Source organism: Acartia tonsa, chromosome 6, assembly GCF_053477335.1.
Source record: "Acartia tonsa isolate MP-2025a chromosome 6, ASM5347733v1, whole genome shotgun sequence".
In the NCBI taxonomy this organism is placed as follows: domain Eukaryota; kingdom Metazoa; phylum Arthropoda; class Copepoda; order Calanoida; family Acartiidae; genus Acartia; species Acartia tonsa.
In genome coordinates, this window is record NC_137265.1 from 34,178,931 (window position 1) to 34,200,196 (window position 21,266).

General features: G+C 33.3%; 2 protein-coding genes across 9 annotated transcripts; both read left to right on the top strand.

Annotated features, from left to right (window-relative positions):
- The first annotated feature begins 3,983 nt into the window (after positions 1-3,983).
- LOC145322459 (transformer-2 protein homolog beta-like) lies at positions 3,984-12,161 on the top strand. Of its 8 annotated transcripts, none has more exons than XM_080164457.1 (9): positions 4,005-4,414; positions 5,661-6,136; positions 6,584-6,730; positions 6,956-7,104; positions 9,765-9,905; positions 10,177-10,229; positions 10,508-10,571; positions 11,249-11,308; positions 11,665-12,161. In XM_080164457.1, exons 3-9 carry the CDS (start codon positions 6,590-6,592, stop codon positions 11,735-11,737), a joined length of 681 nt encoding a protein of 226 aa, XP_080020583.1. In that variant the 5' UTR covers positions 4,005-4,414; positions 5,661-6,136; positions 6,584-6,589; the 3' UTR covers positions 11,738-12,161. The 8 variants fall into 8 exon arrangements, with proteins under 8 accessions (XP_080020582.1, XP_080020583.1, XP_080020586.1 ...); XM_080164461.1 differs by having other exon boundaries at positions 4,350-4,414; positions 11,249-11,347; XM_080164463.1 differs by having other exon boundaries at positions 4,350-4,414; positions 10,508-10,562; positions 11,249-11,347.
- Positions 12,149-21,149, top strand: LOC145322458 (uncharacterized). The gene is made up of 15 exons (XM_080164455.1): positions 12,149-12,284; positions 12,874-13,042; positions 13,772-13,932; positions 14,102-14,297; positions 14,719-14,856; positions 15,265-15,358; positions 16,078-16,254; positions 16,746-16,836; positions 16,994-17,192; positions 17,538-17,606; positions 18,148-18,246; positions 18,580-18,692; positions 18,974-19,065; positions 19,223-19,401; positions 20,320-21,149. Exons 1-15 carry the CDS (start codon positions 12,186-12,188, stop codon positions 20,730-20,732), a joined length of 2,289 nt encoding a protein of 762 aa, XP_080020581.1. The 5' UTR covers positions 12,149-12,185; the 3' UTR covers positions 20,733-21,149.
- The last annotated feature ends 117 nt before the right edge of the window (positions 21,150-21,266 follow it).

Here is a 21,266-nt window from a genome sequence, read left to right on the forward strand (position 1 = left end):
CTGCAAAAAATATACATACATTTTAAACATGGCATTGCTCAGCACCTAGAAGTGGTAGAAAAATGCTACGCATATCATTGGAAAGCTTATAACCTCTAGTTTTCATATTGGTATATAACGTTTTTGTACCATTATTAGTTTTTGAGCTATTCTCTGAAGTATACACAAGTTTTAAAAATGCTGCTTTTTCTTGAATTTTAAGTTTAATACCTACTTGCTACACAAACCTTTATAATATTATATTGATTAGCACCTAGGAGTTACATAAGGGAGGTTTTTTTAATGCAACCATTCGTAATCAGTGAGCAAATGGCACTTAGAATTCGAATTTCCATCTGAAATTTTGCATGAGTAATCCTTGGTAGGTCTATTTTCCCTAAATCAAACAAAAAGTTGGAAAAGTAACGGCTAACGGCTGGCAGCTCAGCAGTTTTGCTATTTTTTGGATATCTATAGTACAAATTATTCACAAAACCTATCTCCACCTTATTCTCGTTGCCACTCCAAAACGGTTCTAGACGGTAGCTGTTGGTACTAGAAGTTTCAAAACTGGTTATTGCTATTATTTAACATGAATTTAACCAAAAATATGTTATAATAATTGATTATGAATTTACCCTGAAAACAGGCAAAAAACATCTAAACGGCTGAGCCGCCAGCCATTACTTTTCCAACTTTTTGTTCGATTTAGGGAAAATAGACCTACCAAGGATTACTCATGTAAAAGTTTAGATGGAAATTCGAATTCTAAGTGCCACTTGCTACCTGATTACAAGATGGTTGCATTAACCCCCCCCCCCCCTTATTTAATATAGGTATAATTGTATATTTTGGATACATTTAATTTTAGCTTAATTAGAAATAATCTTTGAAATGTGTATAGTTTGTAGCAAGAACCAAGGAGGGAGGGGGCAATATAGGCAATGGAATTCATTATAAGATTTTGCCCTGGATGGTTTTGGGTTGGATGTTATAGTTATTAACCTGGTTCTTTTTGTAAGATCTAATCTACTAGTAAAACTTTGAAAATTTAATTTAGGCACTTTCCTTCTAGGGGTTAATAGGGTAAAACAGCCCCACAAAACACTAAAATCTAAGGTCTCAGCTTATTTTTAGAGATATCAAGCTAATTTTTTTAATGTAAACTTTTTTTTGCATAGTTGAGCTAAGTAGGCACTAAAGATTTTATTATGGCACTTTTCTTCTTAGGGCTAGTGGGGTATGACAACCCCCAAAACACTAAAATTTAAAGTTTGAGCTTATTTTAACTATTTCTTTCTAGGGGCTAGTGGGGTGAAACACATAGGGTATAGTCCCTTTCGTAACATCGCACCTTATGGGGAAATTCTTCCTATTTTTCACAGTAGCTTTTCTCCTATTTTTTAATGTATACTTTTTTCACATAATTGAGCTAAGTAGCAATTAAAGATTTTTTTTGGCACTTGTCTTCTTGGGGCTAGTGGGGTATAACACCCCCCAAACACAAAAATTTAAAGTTTGAGCTTATTTTAACTATTTCTTTCTAGGGGCTAGTGGGGTGAAACACATAGGGTATAGTCCCTTTCGTAACATCGCACCTTATGGGGAAATTCTTCCTATTTTTCACAGTAGCTTTTCTCCTATTTTTTTGCCCCTGGGGGGGGGGGGCTCTAACCCTGCAGGGCCAATTACCTAACTCTGTGGGGCAATCACCTAACCCAATATAACCAAACCTAACCTAAAATTACCTATAAAAAGCCATTTTAAAAATACAACGAATTGCCCCTTATGGGGCAATGTTACACAAGGGACTATTCCCAACACATCTAATTGTAAAGTTATAAGATCCAAGGGGGGTGGGAGTTTATACACTTACAGGCAATTAAATTCAGTATAAATTTTTATCTGGGTGTATGGGCTTGTTGTTATAGTTAAAAACCTGATTATTTTTGTAAAATCACTTATATGATTAAATCTACCAGTAAACCCTAGGTTTGGCACTTGCCTTGTAGGAGTAGTGGGGTAAAACTGCCCCCAAAACTACTAAAACTTTAAGTTTTGGGCTTATTCTTAAAAATATTGGGTTGATTAAAGTTCAACATGATGTCTTTGAAAAAAAGCTCAGAACTCATAATATTTGTATTTGGGGGGTGTTTTACCCCACTAAACTCTAGAAGGAAAGTGCCAAAACAAAATCCGTAATAGTTACTTAGTTCAATTATGTGAAAAATGTTTACATTAGAAAAATTAGCTTGATATCTTTAAAAATAATCTCATAATTTTAGTGTTTTAGGGGCTTTTTTACCCCGCAAGACCCTAGAAGGAAAGCACCAAAAATAAAATTTTTAAGTTTTACAGGTAGACCCAATCTTGTAAGAAAATTTAAAAAAAAGAATCATTTGATAACTATAACAAGTCCAAACAGCAAAAAAAAACAGCAAAATCTTTAGTGGCTATGTCTCTCAATTATGAGAATAGATTTTAAATTTAAAAAAAATCATCTTGATATCTTTAAAAATAGGCACATAACTTAAAATCTTAGTGTTAATATGTTTAAGTCTTAAATTTTAGTGTTTTTGGGGGTGTTATAACCCTCTAGTCCCAAGAAGAAAAGTGACGAAATAAAATCTTTAGTGACTACTTAGCTTAATTATGTAAAAAAAATTACAAAAAATTAGCTTGATATCTCTAAAAATAAGCTCAGACCTTATACTTTAGTGTTTTGGGGAGTGTTTAACCCCAAAAGCACCTAGAAGAAAAGTGACAAAATCAAATTTTCAAAGTTTTACAAGTAGATTAGATCTTACAAAAAGAATCAGGCTAATAACTATATCATCCAACCCAAAAACATCCAGGGCAAAATTTTATACTGAATGCATTGCCTATACATAAGTGTATAAACACCTCCCCCCCTTCCCTCCTTGGTTCTTACTACAAACTAAACACATTTCAAAGATTATTTCTTACTTTATATACTTATATAAAATAATTATATAACTCCTAGGTGCTAATCAATATAATATTATAAAGGTTTGTGTAGCAAGTAGGTATTAAACTTAAAATTCAAGAAAAAGCAGCATTTTTAAAACTTGTGTATACTTCAGAGAATAGCTCAAAAACTAATAATGGTACAAAAACGTTATATACCAATATGAAAACTAGAGGTTAAAAGCTTTCCAATGATATGCGTAGCATTTTTCTACCACTTCTAGGTGCTGAGCAATGCCATGTTTAAAATGTATGTATATTTTTTGCAGGCTTGTCAGAGTGCATTTTAGGTTAAAAATAGCTAAAATCTTTTTCCCGGATTTTCTCCCAAGAAGGAACGCTTTTGATTTCGTTCATTGCATTTTTCATAAGTCTATATATGTATATATCAGAATCTGTAATAATCTCAGAGAGCCTGTTTCAAAAAACTGCTTTTTCCTTCCGGCGACTAGTGTGTAGACTAGTTGTCTTACTCTGGTAGATCTAATCTATAATCCCTACGTGAAATTGTTTTTCTACTACAGGATGTTATTATCCTTGTTTTGCAAGCTATTTTCTACAAGATCCATAAGAGCAATTAATCCTTATTCCAAAATAACAAATGTCGTCTTTTAATATGTACAGAGTGTACAACTTTTATTTCTTAGTATTTATTTTATATAAATGGTAGAGATTGAAAAATAAAAGTCAACTAAAAATTTTCGCCAAAAAATTAAAACCCTATCAAAATTTAGGATAGTTAGTTTTTTTTTCATTTTTGAGTCCTATGTTTTAAAAATTAGATATATTAAATAAAGATAGTAACTCTGTTATTTTTGTTGCCTTCGTAGTTTCTCAAACCATAGCGTCCAACTTTGGTGTCATAGAAATTTCCAGAAAACTTATTTAATTTCATTTTTATTTTAAATTTTTAACGCAAAAAGCACGTTCAATGAAATAAAATATAACGACAAAATATAAAATATTTTTCAAAAATAATGAAAACTTAAATTTGGCAACCCTGGTTACAATTATTGAACCCTCCTCGCCTCATGGTTGATATGGCGGCATGGCAACACAAACAAAGTTTTTCAAGCTGAATTAGTGAAATCTTAGCATTACAAAATGTAAATGTTGGTGTTTTTAGCAGCGTATCTACCCTATAATAATAAATTTCCGTAATCTTCGTTTAACGTGATTATTGGCTGAAATTTTTCAAATATTCGTTTTTTTCCAACAAAGCATAAAGTATATAATTTATTACGAATTATTTATTTTTATGAATATTAAATGTCAGCTCTGTAATTTGTTCTGGCCGTTTAGTTGCTTAGCTTGTTATGCATGTTGTCCTCCTTGTTTGTGTTTTTACTAAATTAATTTATTGACAAAACAAACTTGTTTTCAGAAATTACTGTTTTTGTGAATTTTTCTGCGGTCATTCCAGGGCTTCAAACTTTACGTAAATAAGGTAACTTATCTATTTTGTTTATTAGATACCTTTCATAACTTATTTTGAAGTAAATACTAAAGGTTCTTTTGAAATTATAGAGACTATCCTGCAGTCCACTGTCTTTCAATATCCGGCCATATGTATTTTAGATTTTTATGATTGGAAGATTCAAATAAACATTAATCAATTTACCAGGCCCCCTTTCAGCTAGTCAGTCATGCTATACAACAACATGTATTGATATTTTTTTCTTTAAATTTTCCACCTTTCCCTTTTTATGATTACTGTATTATCCTCTTCTATTAATTTTTTCCGCTTGCAATACGTATATATCTATTATTTAATATTCTTCGCTACTTCTTGTCATTCTTGCCTCTAAATCAAGTGATTAAATGATACTTAATAAAACCCAAATTCTTATCAAGGGAAAGAATAGAGGGTTGCTTAGCGTAATTTAACTAGATATATTGTATTATGGCTTTTAATTATGATATTCCTAATTGCTTATGCACTTAGAGTAATTGAACGATTAAGAATCTCGTATTTTCTTTCTACTAACTATGAGAGTATTGTTTGTATTACTAATGCATGTCTCTAGCTTTATATACTTAAATCATCGTACGGCTGAAATCCGATGAAAATCTGAAAATATTAACTGAACAAAGTTATTTCCTCGTTATGTTATCATTTGGGAGCAAATAGAGGCAATCCGATCTAATTCTAAACAGCGAGGGATGGGACATTGGGCTGTAAATTATGATAGTATATACAATTTTTTAACATTTATAAACCTCTGTAAATCTTAACTAGTTGGTTCAATCTTGCATTGTCTTAACTTTGCTACCAATAATTTAAAGTTGTTTATTGGTGGAAAATCTGTTTAACCTTAATTTAGAGTGTTAATGAATTGGTTGTCTTTTAGTCTTGCTTTCAGCCAAACCAAATGAATACAAAACGAGTCAATAAACAGTTTTTGTCAAATATATCAAATAGTACTTGAATGCTTCTCTGTTGAAATTTTAGATATCAATTTTGTTCAGCTATTCTATGATTGTAGAAAATTAAATCCTCCTTTGCTAAGAAATATTTTTGTAAAAAAGTTTTACTTATTGGTGACAAATCTTTTTATTAGCGTTATCAAGCGTTCTTTTTAAATAAATTAGGTTTATTGCATGCTGAAAAACGTAGTGTATGTTTTGTAAATGTAAATGATAGGATATTTTGTAAAGTTTTGATCCCCACCTAATTAATCTAATATTTAAAGGTGCAAATAACAAGCATCAAGTTACAAGAAAAAAGCTCAAGTTAAATGCACATGAAAATATCAAGATTCACATTTGTATCACTTCGCAAGTTCGGTTCTCTCAAGTCACATCAAGTCAAGATTCAAAACAAAATACTTGTAAAGTAGCTATGCTACTATTTAAAAAATTATGATATAGAGAGTTGTGTGCTAGTTTAGAGATAGCTTTTGTAAGTTGAACGTACAGAGAGTTACTTTTCGCTTTATAAAATGTCGATATTATTTGCGCGTGGCGGCTTTTTAAACGAACCACTTGAAGAAAATCAAGATTTTTCAAGACTTCTTTGGCCAAGATTAAGTTGTTCATTGAAGCCAAGATCATACCATGAAAAGCCACTGCAAGTGCAACATTCAACAGTTCGTTTCAACTCAAAATTTAAGAGTCTTGTTTCATTTAAAGAAAATTACCAAGAGTAGAAAAATGAAGAAATTGTAAGGTAATCAAATGCAATTTAAGTTGAGCGACTTGCAAACTTATTTTCTTTTATTTTTTGTTTTTAATTGCATTTTATTACGGAGATTTTTTATGTAGGTTACTTACGTGGTAAATTACTTTTATTTATATTGACATTTCGGTTCACACACAGTTCTAATACATCTTTTGTTTTGTTGAGCTTATATTTCTTACTTCATCTATCCTTTAATAAAGCATTACGATTTTAAGTTGTGATGTTCTATTATGAATTATAAATTGTCCTACTTTGGCAGCTTTTCTTTCATGTAGTATTTTACAATTCATTTTTTGGGAGGACGGGATATCTAACGCTAGATTTAAAGATCAAATATGTAAAAGTTTCACAGATTTTACATTAAATGCTTTCTTGTAAATTCTCTTGGCCAATGTAGGACTTACGATTTAAGATCTTACCATGAACCTTATTTAGGAAAACATGCCATCAAGAAGTCGCAGCCGTAGCCGTAGGAGCAGTCGCTCCAGGTCCCGTCGCAGCAGCAGGTCTCGCAGCCGCTCCAGGTCCAGGAGGACCAGGACTAGGTCCAGATCTAGATCCAGAGGATCTTACTACTACAGAGTAAGTTGTTTAAATTTTCATTTTACAAATAAGTAGATAACACAAGAATATTGCTTTTAATTCTTTTAAAGATCTAAAAACTCATATCTACAATATTTGAAGTTAAATTGAAATAAGATTGCCTAATTTGTTCTTATGTTTAATCTTGCTGCAGAAAAAGTGATCTACCTTGAAATTCTTTTTCTTTAATGGTAACTTCAAATAATCATCGATTTTATAATTTAGGGAGGCAGGCGCGACTATTCCCGCTCTCCTATGTCCTCCAGGCGCCGTCATACAGGCAACCGCGACAATCCCGAGCCGTGTCGCTGCTTGGGAATTTTTGGACTGAGCCTGTACACCACTGAGAAGGAATTAGAGAAGGAGTTTGGCAGGTAATTATTAAGTAATGCAGAGATTTGGATCCTAAAGGGATAGTTCTACGAAGTGTATTTAAAGAGTTAAGGTACTTAAAATAGTGAACTTTTATATGTCTTAGTAGAATATATTAGGCATTGGATAGATATGATTATATGTTAAAGAATTTTTAACATTGACCAGGCCAAACTTTTTTTATTTGACAATATCTAAAAAAATTAAAGTGATTTGCCACATAAATTACATGAGAATGGTCTATTTTTCCAAATATGTATGTATAGCCAAAACACCAATATCAGAGAATCTTTTTCCACATATTTCACAAGAATTATAAAAAAATTGAACAGGGGTTCCCCTTGGGACAAGTTACTTAAAAAACATAAAAAAATAACGTCCGGTTCATTATAGGACTGGTTTTCTATAGATTCTTTTTTTAAAAAATAAAGAAAACCGTCCGGTTTACTTACAATATACACATTATCTCACGCGAAAACAACTAAAACCATATATATATATTTATATATAAAAAGACCATTCTCATGTAAGGGGGGGGGGGGGGAAATGTGGTGACTCGTGCCACGACATACCAGCAATTTTATTTTGGGTGCTACTCCCTTAGTTTTAGAGATAATTGGGTGAAATCTTTTGGGCTGGGTCACTAATTAACCCAACTAGAGGTATCTTTCAAAAAAAACGGCGGCGGGTCCGCCGCTCCCGCCGTTCGCCGCCATTTTCCGCCGCCGCCAAAAAAATTTTTTTTATTGCATTTCTCGCCGAATTAGGCAATTTGGAATCATTTGAGACCATGTCAGTAAAAAATATTTGAATAAAAAATGGCGGCGGTACCGCCGCTCCCGCCGTCCATCGCCAAAATTTTTTTTATTGCATTTCTCGCCGAATTAGGCAATTTGGAATCATTTGAGACCATGTTATTTTTTTCAAAAATTTTTCCCCTTATAACCAACCCTGCAGGGGGACTCAGTCATTTTTTTCAAATTCTCGTTTATTAAGGTATATCTTAAATTCAGTGCTTCTCCTGTGCTTTTAAAGATATTGAAACAAAATCTTTTGAGGTAGATCAGCAAAAAAATATTTGAATAAAAAATGGCGGCGGTACCACCGCTCCCGCCATCCACCGCCATTTTCCGCCGCCCACAGGACGGCTTGTGAATAAAAATTTTTGAAAAAAATAATATGGTCTCAAATGATTCCAAATTGCGGAAAATAGCGGTGGACGGCGGGAGCGGCGGTATCGCCGCCATTTTTTATTCAAATATTTTTTACTGATCTACCTCAAAAGGTTTTGTCTCAATATCTTTAAAAGCTTAGGAGAGGTCTCAAATGATTCCAAATTGCCTAAGTCCCCCCGCAGGGTTGGTTATAAGGGGAAAAATTTTTGAAAAAAATAACATGGTCTCAAATGATTCCAAATTGCCTAATTCGGCGAGAAATGCAATAAAAAAAATTTTGGCGGCGGCGGCGGAAAATGGCGGTGGACGGCGGGAGCGGCGGTATAGCCGCCATTTTTTATTCAAATATTTTTTACTGATCTACCTCAAAAGGTTTTGTCTCAATATCTTTAAAAGCTTAGGAGAGGCACTGAATTTAAGATATACCTTGATAAACGAGAATTTGAAAAAAATGACTAAGTCCCCCCGCAGGGTTGGTTATAAGGGGAAAAATTTTTGAAAAAAATAACATGGTCTCAAATGATTCCAAATTGCCTAATTCGGCGAGAAATGCAATAAAAAATTTTTTTTTGGCGGCGGCGGAAAATGGCGGCGAACGGCGGGAGCGGCGGACCCGCCGCCGTTTTTTTTGAAAGATACCTCTAGTTGGGTTAATTAGTGACCCAGCCCAAAAGATTTCACCCAATTATCTCTAAAACTAAGGGAGTAGCACCCAAAATAAAATTGCCGGTATGTCGTGGCACGAGTCACCACATTTCCCCCCCCCCTTTATGTTGCAAATCACTAACTTTTTTAGATATTGTCAAATAAAAAAAGTTCGGTCAGGTCAATGTTAAAATTCTTTATCACAATCATATCTATCAAATGCCTAATATATTCTACTAAGACATGTAAAAAGATCACTACTCTAAGTACTATACTAAATATTTTATTGGTCATTCTTTGTTGTTATGTGTATTTTGTTGTATAAAAAGTTTGAAGTTCTATTAACTAGTAAATGCTATCTAAAGTTGTATTTATGACAAAAAAAATTTTGCCATATATAACATGCAACGAAGTTGAAAATAAAAATGAAAACTCATTTTTTAAGGAAAATTCCTGGTCAAATCTTTTAATCTTAATCAATAACTTTATATTATGCACTACTACGTAATTTAAAATAGAAAAAACTTACAGTTCACTATTTTTTTTTTAAATGCACTTCGTGAAACTATCCCTTTAATGAGGACTTTTATGTCATTAAGTGTCGCAGCTTAGTCAATGTTACACTTAAAACCAAAATATGAAAATTGGAGCGACAAGCTTTTTGAATTTTGTAAAAAATTATCAAGTTTTTTAACTGTAAAACTGCATAGGTAAATAAATATACCTATTAAATATCTGTATTGCTATCTAGTGAGAGTCAAACAACCGTAACCAAAATATATTTAGTAAGATGCGGCAAAATTAACATAGTTATCTTAATCATACAATATTTATTATTTAAGGTTTGGGCCAATGGAAAGAGTGCAGGTTGTCTTGGACGGACACTCTGGTAGATCCAGGGGATTTGCCTTCATCTACTACGAGAATATCGAGGACGCCACTGAGGCAAGAAATAAGATGACTGGCACAGAACTGGATGGAAAGTAAGTAAAGCTTCAATTACATCGTAATAATTAAAGTTTTGAGTCAATTTTTAGTTATATAAGATGGTTAGTACACAACAAGGTCTGTTTTATGTGAAACTAATTTTTTTTCATGAAAAGTTGACCAAACATTCTAAAGGCAATACTACTTCATGGCACGTGTTTTCTAACAGAATGAGTTTAGTCTGATGATGAACTGGTTTTTTCGTTTAGAAAAAATAATTAGAAATACTGCTTTGTGTATTTGTAATGAATGTTTGTTTTACTTTAGGAAAATCCGTGTTGATTTCTCCATCACTAAGAGGGCCCACACACCTACTCCTGGTAAGAATATTATCACTTTGCTTAAATCCAAGTGGCGAAACTACTGTATGATCCACTACCATTGTATGTCCGTTCTACGTAAGCACTTGACTAAAGAAGTATTTTTCAACTTGCAATGCTCTGCTTTGTAGCTTTATTTCATTTTTTTTATATAAAAAAACATCGAATGTTTTTAAGACCAACATCGCGAGAGAGAAAATATCCTCCGAGGAAAACATCCAATAAAGACAATGCCAATCTTTATTATTGCTCCGAGTAAAAATCCTACTTTTCTTTAGGCATGTACATGGGCAGACCAACTACTGGATCTCGCAGAGAAGGCTCAAGAGATAGGTATAGAAGGTATTTTATCTTTTTACTTTGAAAAAAAGATTTAAGTAAAATATTCAGGGGTGTATATTCTGCATGGGATCCCCTGCTCAGGGGGGGGGGGGGAATTAAAAAATAAGTGGTTGGAGGCAAAAAAATGTAAAAATTAAGAAAACTGAAAACATTTTTTCCATTTCGCCCCCCTCCTTGGTTAAAAAAACTAAAAAAATGTGTGGTAGGAGGGATAAAATAAATAAAATATAGAGTTCTTTAAATATTTTTCTATTTCCCCCCCTACTTTTTAAGAAAAATCTAGGGGGGGGAAAAAATAAAAAAAATTGTAGCAGGGGAAAAATAATAAATCTTCGTGCAGAATATACACCCCTGAAAATATTAGAATTTTAGTTCATTCTATATAAGATTTTGAATCAAACGCTTTTCATATTTTGGAATGTGTTGATGACATTTTTAAACAAATTGGATACTTAAAAAAAAGGGGGACGGAGGTTGTGCTAAAATTCTGTAAAGGTGTGAGTTTTAAGGCTTAAAAACGGAATTTTAGCACATCCTACCTCTCTCCTTTTCGCGTTGTTACACAATTTCTGACACTGTTGTCTAGTAGTCACAGTCCGCAAAAATGTTAGAAGCCATTATTGATTTCCCACTGTCCTATCACTCAACTCCTAAAACTAGCAATGATTACATTCTAGAAGCCCGAGTCCGTATTACAGAGATAGAGGAAGCAGGAGAAGTTATAGATCAAGATCAAGGTGATGCTTCTATTCAATATTTCTTAGGCCACAATAAAGGTCAATATACACTTCCATGATAATAATATTTACTAACTTATTTTATAATAATTTTAAAGCTGACTGATTCTTTTAATCTGCCTTATCTTTCAAATATAACCTGAAATGACCTTTATTTAGGCCTATTTGATTTCTTAAAATATTTTTAATCTTGATTTGTTGGTATAAGATAGGAATGTCTAAACTTTCCAACCAATAATTTTACTCAGGGGGAAGGTAGAAGGTTCATTATTTTATTCATCTAGTAAAAAGTGCATTTTATCGTCAACTGTCCTTTCCCTTAAAGCCTCTGCAAGTTACAAACTCATATTTTTTAGGTCATACTCCCGTGGACGCCGAGATTACTCTCCCCGCAGACGTGAAAGATCCTACTCACCACGCAGATATTAAACCAACGTTAAAATTTAGCTGCGCTGCTATTAAAGATCTACACATCAGCAAAACCTCTCAAAAAATATCAAGTTTAATTTTTTCAATTAATCAACGTATTTTTGAATGAAAATTCTTTCTTATATTTGATTTCTACCAAATATTCAATAGATGTAAATAGAATCAACAAAAATATCTTGTACTTATAAACCCAGAAAATTATCAAGAAAAAAAAAACAATGTTAAACTGTATATTTTATCACTGTATTCGTTTTTTTTCTCTCGAGTATTTTAAATAATGTAGGCTTTTTAAGCAATATTTTGTACATTTATTTCTCCATGTAATACAATAAATATATTACATTAAGATTTCCAAAAGTTTTGTTATTTTTAAGCCAAAAAAAATTCTGCACATTTTCACTTGTTTATTCACTAATTTCAGAAACTAGCCTCTTGAAGTGGATAAATAATGGGTCGTGCAGCCGAGTTTCATCTGAAGGAGAAGAGGGGTAAGGGCCGGAAGGCAAAGAAACAGAAGGAACCAACTTTTATTAATCCGGATTTTCAGGTATTTGTAACGTAGTTGAAGAGGGGGGTACCCGGTACAATCTATACGATATTTGTTTAGTGGACTAGGTTTTGGTATTTTCCTCTTAGTATTATTTTTAGCGATTTAGAAAATTAGAGTACCCCGACATCAAGTTTTCCCCACAGCACGGACACGTTATTGAATTAAATTTAGGTCCTTACCTTTTTGCCTTGGCCAAAACTTTTCCTCCGGCGGCGTTCTATCCAGACATCTGTCAGCTGTTAAACACCATGGGGAAATGTGGCTGTCCCACTTTTTTGGCATAGTATACAAAGTTAACAAAAACAGTTACAGCACTACTATTTGCCTCGGTAGTTGCTTAAATGAGTTACAATGTGGAAATGTGAATCGCCGTTATATACCACCGAAAACTGAGGTTTGCCTTCAAGTTTCAACCAAAATAAATACCGAAGTGTTTCTTCAAATTGGGGTGATGGGGAAACAAGTCGATCCTAATTTAATCTTTCAACAGTCAATATCAAGTGGTAAAGTTTTTTTTATAATTCATTTCTTTTTTAAATTCTTCAGAAGCCTAACTTATTAAGTTTTCAATTCTATCTTTTTTCAGCCTGATTTAAGACAGGGTAAGCCGTTGAGCAGCAACCAAAAGAAAAGATTAAAGAAGAGAACAGAGAAAGAAAATGAGAAACAGAAATTAAAGGATGCTAGGAAGAAAAAACAAGAAGAAACTAAGGCCAATAAGAAGAAGAAAGAGGCTCCTAAAGAAGAGGATGAAGGTTAGTTTAGGTTATATGAGGTACTGAGCTGGATCTTTAAATCGTTTAATAGTGCGCTGAATCGGGGCGATCCAGTTCACCCTGGTTTGGCGCGGCAATGTCACTCGCTGAGTGCCATTGCCGCGCCAGTGTCGCGCCACTGGGCGCTCTGATTCACCCATTCCATTTTGATTTAAAGATTGAAATCTAATAATATCTAGGTGCGCCAAACTGGATCGCTCCGATTCAGCGCACCACTAAACGATTTAAAGATCCAGCTCTGGTAACTGGTTAGCCCCTGGGGCCTGCTGTTTAGTAACCCAACCTCTTGTTTTCAATTTTATTTATTCGTATAAAAAGGAGGTGGGACGTGTTAATGTTCAACAGGTACTATATGAAAAAGCATCATTTTTTTGAAGGATTATTTGTGGGAGTTTCTTATTAGGGCTAAAGGTTTGGATTTTATATTAGGTTATCAGCAGCTACACCACTAGATTCCTCTAGGGTAATTGAGGGGGGGGGGGGGGATTTGACCCCCTTACTTTTTTAATGTGTTTTGAAACGAAAAAGAAGGCTTTTTCTTATGATGGTACCTTCCCTCAAAGAGTCAAAATAGTTGAAAACTTACTCGGACCTATGAGAAGCTACACTCTAAAGTACATGACAAATGAATGATTTTAAAGATTTTTATTGTCTTTGGTATAATCCTCTCTTCGCTTGACTGGAAGAGCATCCATTTCATTATTTTAGGAATAGACCAAGAAGTTGAGAATGACTCTGGCTCCGACGATGAATATGAACAGGCGGAGGGAAGTGACGTGGAGCAAGACAGTGGAGATGAGGGTAGCGACATGGAAGAAGGGGGAGAGCAGGGAAGTGATGAGGAGGACAGCGATGGGGAAGGTGAAGAGGTGAGTTTTATAAACAATTATTGCTGTTAAGCCAACTCATTCATGGCATGACTCTTTTCTGGGAGTCATAATTGAATGTCCAAACTTTTCAACCATTAATTTTCATTTTATTGTTTAAAACCTGGATTTCAGGACATTTGTTCTGGTATAGAATCACTATTAATTTTAGGAGGAAGATAGTGAAGATGAATCCCCAAAGAAAGGTTATACTGACGAGAATGCCTCCTGGCTGAAACCCGCCTCCAAGAGGAAACTTCCCATGGAAGATTCCGACGGTGAGGGAGAGGAGAGTGATGAAGCAAAGAGCGAGGGAGATGGAGAAGGTGATGGAAGTGATAGCGAGGGAGACGATAGTGATGCCGCAGGTAAATAATCTAACAGGTTTTAACTAGGAGAAAATAATAATATTGGATCTAGCAACAATAAGTTAACAAAACAAATCTTTAGGATTAAAGGAAAGAAATATTTGAAAATGTTTTCTTTGCAAAACTACATTGTAGTTGTTTATTTTTTGCCCGTGTGCCATAGAGATGGCTCTCTGTCTCACTGATCTGTTAGATTTCAATAAATAAACATTATCACAAAAAGTATATTAGCTATTTAGCTTGGTAAGGCAGTTATTTTAAACTAGGTGCAAAAGTATTTATGAAGGATTTCTAATTTCGAACTTCTTTTGGCTAAAATATTAAGAAGTTTAATATGCAATCTTAAATTTTTTACATTGGAACTGGTGTGTTTAATGTTTATTTATTTCTCGTTTACAACCCCTAATCTTTACTTATTTAGGATCAGGTTCAGATGATGAGTTGCCAATTGAGAAGCAGTCCAGAAAATTGGAAAAGAAACAGAAAAAAATGTTCAAAGAAGCGGAACAAGAAATGAAATTAAATATCGCACAAACTGAAACAATCTCACTTCCTACAGGTTTCGTATATTTTATATTTTTTGGGGAAATAGTTCATTCAATTCCGACATAATTTTCCCAGCTTATATAGAGATAGAATTTTTAAATTATTTTCGATTGCTATTATTAAGGGATGAAAAAATTTCCTCTCAAAACGCATTGTATTTACCATTGTTGTCCCTCTCACATATTTTTCTTGTTTATTCCCCCCAAGGAGGTGCAAAAGACAGGAAAAATGTTTTCAGGAATGTTAATTTCTAAAAAAATTTACCCCCTTCTATATATTTTTCATTACCTCCCCCCCCCCAACCCCCAACCCCCCTCTTAGCAGGAAATCCCGTGCAAAATATATACCCCTTAATTTACTTTTTTATTTTGTTTACCTTAAACCAGAATAATATAATATTTAAGAAATAAAAATTATTTAGGCGCAGAACTATTACTAGAAAAGCAAGGCCCTCCAGATCTTCAATCTATCCAATCAAGAATCAGAGATGTTATTCATGTCCTTCAAGATTTCAAGTAAGTTCAAGAAAATTGTATTTTATACGAATAACTGTGGATGGCTATATGGATAAATCCGTGGAAATTGCTATGTTTAGCTCAACGGGAATACGAATAATTTAGAATGAATTATGCACATTTAAAGGAATTAATAAAACTAGGGTTGGATTTTTGGACTGGATTCGCCGGTTCGGATTCTTACAAAAATCCGCTCAAAAATAAAACTGATTCCAGATTCTAGCAATATTTTAAATCTCCTTTTAAAAATAAGTTAAGGGATTAAGTTTTACCGGGTAATAGGAAGAATCTAAAGCTGCGTTTTTTCATATTTTCACAATAGTTTTTCTCCTATTTCTAGACCCTACAGCGGCCATTTCTAACCCTTACTTAACCCAACCTAACTTTGATAAGAATTAAATATATAATTGGACCAAAAAAACTCAAGACAATAATTTTAGCCTTTCAATTAAGAATCTGAATCCGCTATTAAAATAACTGATTCCGGATTCTGGATTTTAAAATTGTCCAAAATTTGGACGAATTCCGGATTCGGATTGCCGACCCTAGTTAAAACTCCAATTCAATTTTAAAATAGCTTTGTAAATAGCATTTAAAACATTTTTTCATGGCATGCGCAATTCTAAACGATCCTTGTATGACAAACGGACGTAATTAAGTTGTAAGTTCAAGTATTTCTTATTTGTGTATCAGTTTTATCAAGAGTTCATCTTTTTTAGGAATAGACGTAATGCAGACACTCCCCGCCAAGATTATATCAAATGTTTGAGACGGGATTTATGTACCTACTATGGGTACAATGAGTACATGATTATGAAGTTTCTGGATTTGTTCCCCTTGTCTGAAATCGTTGAGGTACTGGAGGCTAATGAAGTTCAGAGACCTGTCACTTTAAGGTACTGATTTTATTTAAGACTGCAATATGAAAAATATTGCCCATGCAGCAACAAAAAGCTTCAAACTTTATGATTCAAAATAAATTGAACATTATTAGTTAAGAAATATTATAATAAAACTGTTATATGTTAAGGGGTAGTTTCACGAAACAAATGCATTTGAACTTAATTTAGTGAACCGCATATTTTTTGCTAGTTAATGGGTTTAACTATATTTATATGGCATATATTTGAAAAAATTTAAATTTTCTACCACGTAGTTTTTAAAATATCAAGACTTAAAAAACTGTGGTAGAAAATTGAAATTCTTTCAAATATATGCCATATAAATGTAGTTTAACCAATTAACCAGGAAAAAATATGCGGCTACCTATCGGAAGCTTCTCTAAAAAGGAAAACTCAATCTGTTTAGTGGTTAGCGAGATTATAACAGACAATCATGGATGTCAAAATATTATTTTATTAAAATATTCAAAATAACTTTTTTTTAGAACAAACTCATTGAAAACCCGTCGACGTGACCTGGCCCAGGCTTTGATCAACAGAGGAGTCAATCTGGATCCTGTCGGTAAATGGTCAAAGGTAAGGTTAAATTAAAAAAAAAAACACTCAAGGACAAGGGAAAGTGCACCCGAATAAAATTTTTTTATTATTAAGTCAAGAAACATTCTTTATAAAGACAAAACAAAGCTTACCAAAAATATAGATGAAGTTTTACCCATAATTTTTAAATATTTAGGTCGGTTTAGTAGTATACAGCAGTAACGTACCATTGGGTGCAACACCTGAATACCTGGGAGGCCACTACATGCTGCAGGGTGCCAGCTCTCTGCTGCCAGTCATGGCTCTGGCCCCGCAGGAGGGTGAGAGAATCCTCGATATGGCCGCTGCTCCTGGTGGTAAAACTTCTCACATTGCTGCCATTATGAAAAACACAGGTTAAAACATGTTTTATTTATAACTTTACAAAGAAAAAGGCACGTACCTAGTTTTATCTTTTTTACCAATTGAAAAAAATACTACTTTTTTGTCCTTGGTATTATCCAAGAGACCTTTTTAAGAATGGTTCCTGAAAAGTTTGTCTATCTATGTAACATATTTTTTAATTTGATATATGTAAGCATATTTTTATTGGATTTTATACTTTTTGGTCGAATTATAAAATAATATCCAATCTTCCTATTTGAAGTGGCAATTTGATGTCTATGTCTAAATATAATTTGTCTTATCTCTAAGATCCCTGATTGTTTGAGAAATATAACTGAAAATACTCATTTTTTTAGGAGTAATCTTTGCCAATGATGCAAAGAGGGAGCGAACAAAGGCTATTGTTGGTAATCTTCACAGACTAGGTTAGTTGCATTAATTCCGTTTTAATTATATTGTTACCATTTAAAGGAATTATTTCTCAAAGGACACTTTTTAGTTTTGTTAGAAGCAGTAAAATTGACCCTGCTAAAAGAAGGATAAGAAAAATATGTGGTTGGGGGGGGGGGGATGTAAAAATTATAAGAATTGAAAAAAATCCATTTTTCCCCTCCTTGGTGAAAAAAACTATTATATGTGAAAGGGGGAAAAATATGAATAGAATAAATAGTTCTGAAAATATATTTCCAGTTTTCCCCTTCCTTGCTGGAAAAAACTAGGAGGGGGAAAAAATAAATCTTATGCAGAATATACACCCTTGCAAGTAGGTATTGAATAAAACTGAAGAGTTAGCCTCAACATTCCTCTTTAAATTTATAAAAATAAACACACTGGGATTATTGTAATAGCTTTAAGATTATTCTTAGTTTCAAAGCACACATGTTTTAAATTCTACTAGTAGAAAATGGAAAGATCTCTCGTATCCTTTTTTTAAAAAAGTGTGGATTAAATGTTTTATTTATTTAGGTGTAGCAAATACTGTAATCTGCAACGAAGATGGTAAAAATTTCCCCAAGCTTATGCCCTATGGTTTTGACCGTGTTCTACTCGATGCTCCTTGCTCAGGTAAAACCTAAGAACATATTTTTGTGTTTCAAATATTCATATGTGTAGTGCATATAAGGCTTAAATTCATGGAGGGAGGAAACAACGCACTTTAAATTATAATTTTATCCAAAGTTCAATAAATATGTCATCACAATCGTTGATATGATTACTTTTGTGTGTCGAAATTAAATCTATTTTGGTTGGTTCTAACTACCAGTGTCCAAACTTTTAAACTAAATTTTTTTTTATCTTTTGAGATGTACTTCAATTTTATTTACATTGTCTAGATTTTAAAATGTTATCTCATATAGATCATTTACTAACAGTTTTTTTTTATTTTTAATTACCTAGGTACTGGTGTTATCAGCAAAGATCCGTCTGCCAAAACTAGCAAAGATTATCTCGACATTGAGAAGTGCTCGTTCCTACAAAAACAGCTCATCCTTGCTGCCATTGATAGTATAGTAAGTTTCATTTTTTGTTTTGTTTGAAGCATAACTACTCTTAAAATATTTTGTTTCATCTTCCAATAGCCAATTCAAGCAAATAAGGTTAGATTTCCGAGTTGTTCTTGCTAAAATCGTAGCTATTCTGTAATTAAAACAGTTCCGCCTGTAAGGAATTTCCCTTATCGTTAAATTGGACATGTTAGAATTGTCATATCAATGTTAAACTTGAGATGGCAAGCTTACTTATTCTATCAACATATTATTATTTGAAATAATCACATCAATATTTTTCTTAGAATCCTAAATCTAAAACTGGTGGTTATCTGGTATATTCAACCTGTTCAGTTCTTACTGATGAAAACGAATGCATTATTGATTATGTTCTGAGGTAAGTATTTAAAATAGATTGAAAAATTATGACACAGATTCATATGTTACTTTTTAAGATAAGAATGATGTTAATCAAATAAATTGGCAGAACATATTTTTTTATTTATGTTCCGGATTTATTTTTGATAGATAAATTACCGAAATTTTTATTACAGGAAACGCGACGTGAAAATCGTCCCAACCGGTCTCGACTTTGGAGAGGATGGTTTCACCAAGTTCCGCCAGTATAGATACCACCCGAGCATGAAGCACTGCAAACGATTCTATCCGCACACACACAACATGGATGGATTCTTCGTGTGCAAGATTAAGAAGCTGTCAAATAAAATTCCAGGTACTTAAAGATATATTTTACGACATATTATAGTTATTGTATTATTAATGTGTTACTTGCTTAGTCCCTAGCCTCTAGTGGAGGGCGGGTGAGGTCACGCAAATAGCTAAAAACCACCCCAATATAATTAGTAGGCCTACATGAAAAGTAAAACCATACTAATATTTTAGGACTAGCGGCTACACTCTAAGATGCCTATAGAGGCACTTGGAGTGATAGGGGTTGAAACCGACCACCCCGCACCCCAATTTTTTTAGTTTCAAAAAGAAAGTTAAATAAAAACTGGGGGTGGGGGTGGTGGTTCCCTACCAAAATAGTTATAAACCTTCCCAGAACCTATGAGAAGCTATACTGTAAAGGAGAACCATATCGGTTCACCGGTTAGCGAGATCTTGTAACTTTTATATAAGGATTAGATTGATTGGTTTTAACTAGCATTGTTTCCTAAAATTATAACCCACAGAATATTTAATCTTGTTTATTGTTCAGAATGTACAGGATGTTTTTTTTAATAGGGCAAAAGTATTGCTTAATATAACCCACTTGCCATTGACAGAAATTAATAATCTATATCTTAATTTCTTTATTGGGTTGGGGTAATATTAACACAAGTCGCGCAATTTGAATTTTAAAAATATACGCATTTTTGCACACTATTTAAATTGGTCATGATCCAAAAATCTTCCAAATATACCTAGTTACTTTTGAAAAATTTGGTTTTTAAGGCATAGTTTGTTGAAAATCGCCAAGTATTTTTTTACTATACAAATTGCCCCAACCCAATAAAGAAATTAAGATATAGATTATTAATTTTTGTCAATGGCTAGTGGGTTATATTAAGCAATTCTTTTGTCCTATTAAAAAAAACCTGTATATCAATTTATCGTCTATTGTCTGATTCCTGGTAATGTTTTTTAGGCGAGACTAAGGAGAAACCGAAAAAGAAGAGTAAAACTACAGAAACCACTGAGGACCAAGACTCCGGCGTAGGCGAGGATCAAACAGCCACCGAAGAGCAGCCAGCCGGTGAAGAACAAGCCAACGGCGAAGGTGATGCAGCAGAGGAAACGGTTGCGCCACCAACCCCCAAAATGAATCCTGTTAACAATGCCAAGTCGAAAGTACTTAAGAAACGCAACAAGGCTGCCGAGCCACAGGATCCTAAGAAGCCTACAACGCGTAAGGAAATGGTAGCATTGAGAAATGAAAAGAAACAGAAGAAAAAAGAAACACTACAGTTCCTGAAAACTCTGAACAAGGCTGATGGTGAGAGGCCGCTGAAAAAGCAAAAGGTTGAGGATGCAGCCCCCCCTACCCCGTCTCAGGAATAATTCATTATCATTGCTTGTTTTTCTTTTTCTTTAATAAGGTATTCTGAACGGCTCTCGGATTAATATGTGTATTATTAAAAATAATTCAAATATACAATTTCACACTTAAAAATAGGCGAAGATAAGATTTTCGTTCATTGTCCTTTCCCCGAGTCATTTTTCATTCTACGAATTTTGCTCTTATGACCATTTTATTTCGCGGTTAAGTGAACTTTAAAATATTTTTAGAGTATGTTGAACACGAAGCAACAAATTCTTTGATAATGATTTTTATTAAAAACAGGCTGTTGAAAAAGAAGCCGTGAAAGAAAAACCATCAGAGAAACCCAAAGCTGTGATTAAAACGAACAAAAATAAGAAAAAGTCGTTGAAAAGCTAGTTATTTTTTTTATTTAATAAATTTTGTTATTTTTGAAATTGTTCTCTTTTTCTGTTTTATGATTGTTAGGTATAATCGATTTATAATCACTTGGATAGTTTAACAGATTTTCGCTTATTCTAATAAAATTATACTTTCAGCTGGCTATTAAAACA